This window comes from Aegilops tauschii, chromosome 7 (genome assembly GCF_002575655.3).
Source record: "Aegilops tauschii subsp. strangulata cultivar AL8/78 chromosome 7, Aet v6.0, whole genome shotgun sequence".
In the NCBI taxonomy this organism is placed as follows: Eukaryota; Viridiplantae; Streptophyta; class Magnoliopsida; order Poales; family Poaceae; genus Aegilops; species Aegilops tauschii.
Genome location: NC_053041.3, coordinates 559,117,582 through 559,121,433, shown reverse-complemented (window position 1 = coordinate 559,121,433; position 3,852 = coordinate 559,117,582). Strand labels below are relative to the sequence as shown.

At 48.0% G+C, this 3,852-nt stretch overlaps 1 protein-coding gene across 1 annotated transcript; it reads left to right on the top strand.

The window, feature by feature from the left end:
- The first annotated feature begins 1,288 nt into the window (after positions 1-1,288).
- LOC109773508 (uncharacterized) lies at positions 1,289-1,911 on the top strand. The gene is made up of 2 exons (XM_020332199.1): positions 1,289-1,510; positions 1,603-1,911. Exons 1-2 carry the CDS (start codon positions 1,289-1,291, stop codon positions 1,909-1,911), a joined length of 531 nt encoding a protein of 176 aa, XP_020187788.1.
- Positions 1,912-3,852: the final 1,941 nt, after the last annotated feature.

Below are 3,852 nucleotides of genomic sequence, written 5' to 3'. Positions count from 1 at the left end.
ATATTTGTGTTGTATATGGAACCAAATTGTGATCATCCTTAGAAGCAAATACTCCTACTATTTTCCTTTATAAGCAAGTTCTATTCGAGAAGGGCATTTTGGAGGACGAGCTCCATGGAGCCTTTTATTTTGAAAATTCAAAATTCATAAATTTTGGTTTCAAAAAATTCTGAAAAAAATACACATGTATGCAAGGATGTAAAATGCATGGGTGAAAAATTTCAGGATGAAATACCTTGAATTGTGAGCTGCACAAAAAAACAAAATCATGGACTTTAAAGATGAACAGTACATATGCTAAAGAGCCCCAGATTTGTCTTTTTGTGTAGGTCACGTTTTAATGTATTTCGACCTAAAAATCTGCACACATGTACATTATGTATATATGTATATGTGTATTTATTTTCAGAATTTTTTGAAACTGAAAAGTTTGAATTTTGAAGTTTTCAAATAAAGGCCTTCATGGAGCTCGGTCTCCGTTTGGCATTTTTGGTTCTATTCTCTGTTGGATTGTTCGTTAGAAGCTAACCCTATTATATTTTTGAAGCAATGTGGTAAAAATATGCATTCGTCACTTGGAAGCAATATAATACTCCTACAAACAATTCCCTGTTTGTTCGGAGCATCTTTACTAGTTTCGAAGCAAAATACTAGATGGAAGCAATGTTCGTTCGTCTATGAAGCAGTCTCCATCACAAGCAAAATTTTCCTTGTAGGAAGCAAAAAAAAGTTGCACAGGATTAGATTTTTGCAGCAATCAGTAACACAAATTTCTTCATATGAAAGCAAAATTGATAATTTTGGAAACAATGTAATGCTTAAGGAATCCCATTTCCCTAGAGTTTTATTACGTTCCTTAAATGCGAAATTAGTTCCCTAGAAAATGGTAAACAGAATCAGCAAGCAGTTAATATTGTATTAATGTGTACAAGGAAGCAATCAATCAACGAATGGAATAGCCACTAGTCTGATGGATGCTTTTTTTTCAGAAGTCTGATGTCTAGTGACTCCTAATGTTAAAAGCCTAAAAAAAACTAAAAGATTAAGATTTGGACGATAAAACATCGGACAACCCCCCGCCCCTCTCCAGTGCCCAAATCCCCAGCGCCGCCACTCCCACAGTGCCGCGGAAATGCCGAAGTCACGAAAGCGGACGCCGCGAAAGCCGAAGGCCCCCGTGGTGCCGGCGCCGCCGCGCCGCCCGCCGCCCCGCATGGAGTACCGCGCACGGTCCGACGAGGCTTGGTACGGCGCGCGCTTGGTGGTGCAGGACGGCTCGCTGCGCGTCATGTTCGAGGATTTCCTTGAGGACGCGGACGAGTGGTACCATCCGGACGCGCCCGAGCTGGCCTCCCCGCGCGCCGTGGACGCGCTGCGCGCGAGGTTCCGCCGGTCGTGCCCCGCCCTCGACGACGCCCGCTGTGGCCATCTCCGCCCGGGCGACCAGCTCTGCCTCGCCTGCGATATGCACGGCGGCGAGATCAAATACTACGACGCCGTCCTCGAGGCCGTACGTCCTCCGCATCGCGCTCTACTCAGTGCGTTCGTCACACACATGTACTGTACGTATGTTGTAATAATTGGCGTCGACCAAATATGCAGGTAGAGAAGGCACCTCACCGCACCGTGGACCGCGAGGAGCGGTGCGCGTGCCGTTTCACGGTGAGATGGACGGAGGGGCCGCGCCGCGGTTGCTGGGACAAGGTGGGCGTCGAGGTGGTATGCTGCGTGCAGGAGTCACCGATCCAAGATCCGGTGCTGACCGAGTTCCTGGACGATGTGGCAAAACGGTTCGGCGACGACCAAGGGAAGGCGACGGTGGCGTCTCAGCCAGCCCCGAGCGGCGAGGGGGAAAGTGCGCCGGTGTCCAGCCTCACATACTCCTCGAGTAGCTTGTCTTATTCTTTTTAACGAAGGTATATCCCCTGAATTCAAATCAAATAGAGTAATGCACTAATGCTACACCTAGGTCTAGCATTTTCGATTCAAATAAAGTTTGGGGCTGTTTGGAACGAGTAAATTGCAGAAAATCACTAGTTTGAAGGTTAGGTTTGCGAAAACCACTACAATACATTTTTTGGCAGAAAACACCATGTCTTCAGTAATCTTTTTGTAAAAACCACTGATCGGCGGATTAGAGTCGCTTGAGCGCGTTTATGACAGATGGGTCCCTGTTTTTACTTGCGTGGCATAACTTTTCATGCCAAATTGGTTTTTATCTATATTTACAAACTAGTCCCAACAATTTTATATGGACACCCCTTAATAAAAACCGAAAACGTAATTAGGCCCCGTGTGCACAAAATCGGCAGCACAGCGCCCATGGCTGACGCGAGCAAAACAGGACCCTCGTCACCGCCGAGAGGGTGGCTATCGGGGTATGGAAACAGAACAGGACGGACGTCCATGAGGGTTAGAGATGGTCGTCGCGGCCTCCGCCACCCCATGACCGGCGGGGATGTGGACGCTGTCGCCCCACGCGCTCACCACGCCGATCTGGCCGAGGCATTCCCGCCGGATCCGGTGCCGGGCGGGGACGTTGGAGGCCGATTTGACCGGATACGGTGTCGGGCGAGCGGCGGCCTGCATCCTGCGGAGGGAGTGGCGGCGGCCTGCATCCTGCGGAGGGAGCGGCGGCGGCGGCCGTGGAGGTAGCGGCGGTGGCCTGCGTCCTGCGTAGGGAGCGGCGGCGGCCTACATCCTGCGGAGGGAGGGGCGGCGGCGGCCCGTGGAGGGAGCGGCGGCGGGCATGCTAGTCGGGTGTGGAGGAAGTATTGGGATCAGCCCGTGGGAAGGGTCTGGGCTGCATGGAGGAAGAAAAATACGGGACTTTTTTTGCTTTAAACCCAAACCGTTACGTCGCGTAAGCAAAAACAGGGACCCATTTGTCATAAACACGCTCAAACGACTCTAATCCGCCGATCAGTGGTTTTTGTAAAAAAATTATTAAAGACATGGTGTTTTCTGAAGAAAAAAATGTATTGTAGTGGTTTTCGCAAATCTAACCTCGAAACAGGTGGTTTTCTGCAATTTACTCGTTTGGAATGGAGCCCTCGACTGCCCATCCAAAAATAATTGGTTCATTGACAGGGCCCGGGCTTTCTCGCTGGTGGTCAGTTGGTGCACCGAAGCCTGTCTCGGTTCCTTAAGTTTAATTCTAACCAGTGAAAAAATGTGCTACAGGAAAATAGCGTGGGCTTTAAAATCCACTGTTGGTGAGTTATATCATGTTATAGCGTTCTACTTCCATCCTCTGGAATTACCTGCCAGACAAATGCACGTATCTAGACGTATTTCAATTCTAGATACGTCAATTTCTATGCATTTCTGCGACAAGTAATTTCGGACGGGGGAAGGAGTATATCGCACAATAGCATGCTATTAACGAGACATTATACATTCATTTATATTGCGATCTATTGCTCAGCACACTATAGCATTCTATTAACAGCATTATAGCGTGCTATTTTTCTGAGAAATTCTAAGCCAAATTGTTGGCAAGTTGTCGAGGAAAAAATTGTTTGTCAATCATGTGGGTCGTCTACGTCTGACAGGGCGATGGTTTTCTGATATATATTTGCCTGGTTGCGAAGAGCATTGAGCGACACATGAAGACCCTAGTGGTAGCCATGGACCCGTTTCTAGAGGAGAGATCGAGCCTGATTGCAGACAAGTATATATGCCTCTCCCCAGCATCTTTCAATCCCTTTCAGAAACCACCTTTAGTGTCATTGTTGCAACTAACTGATTTCATCGGTGAGGATGTTATTGAGTTCCACTATAATGTCAGGTGTTCTACAATACAAGTTAGGAGGGAGAGAGCATAATGCCAAAAGCTCGTGTAACTCAGGG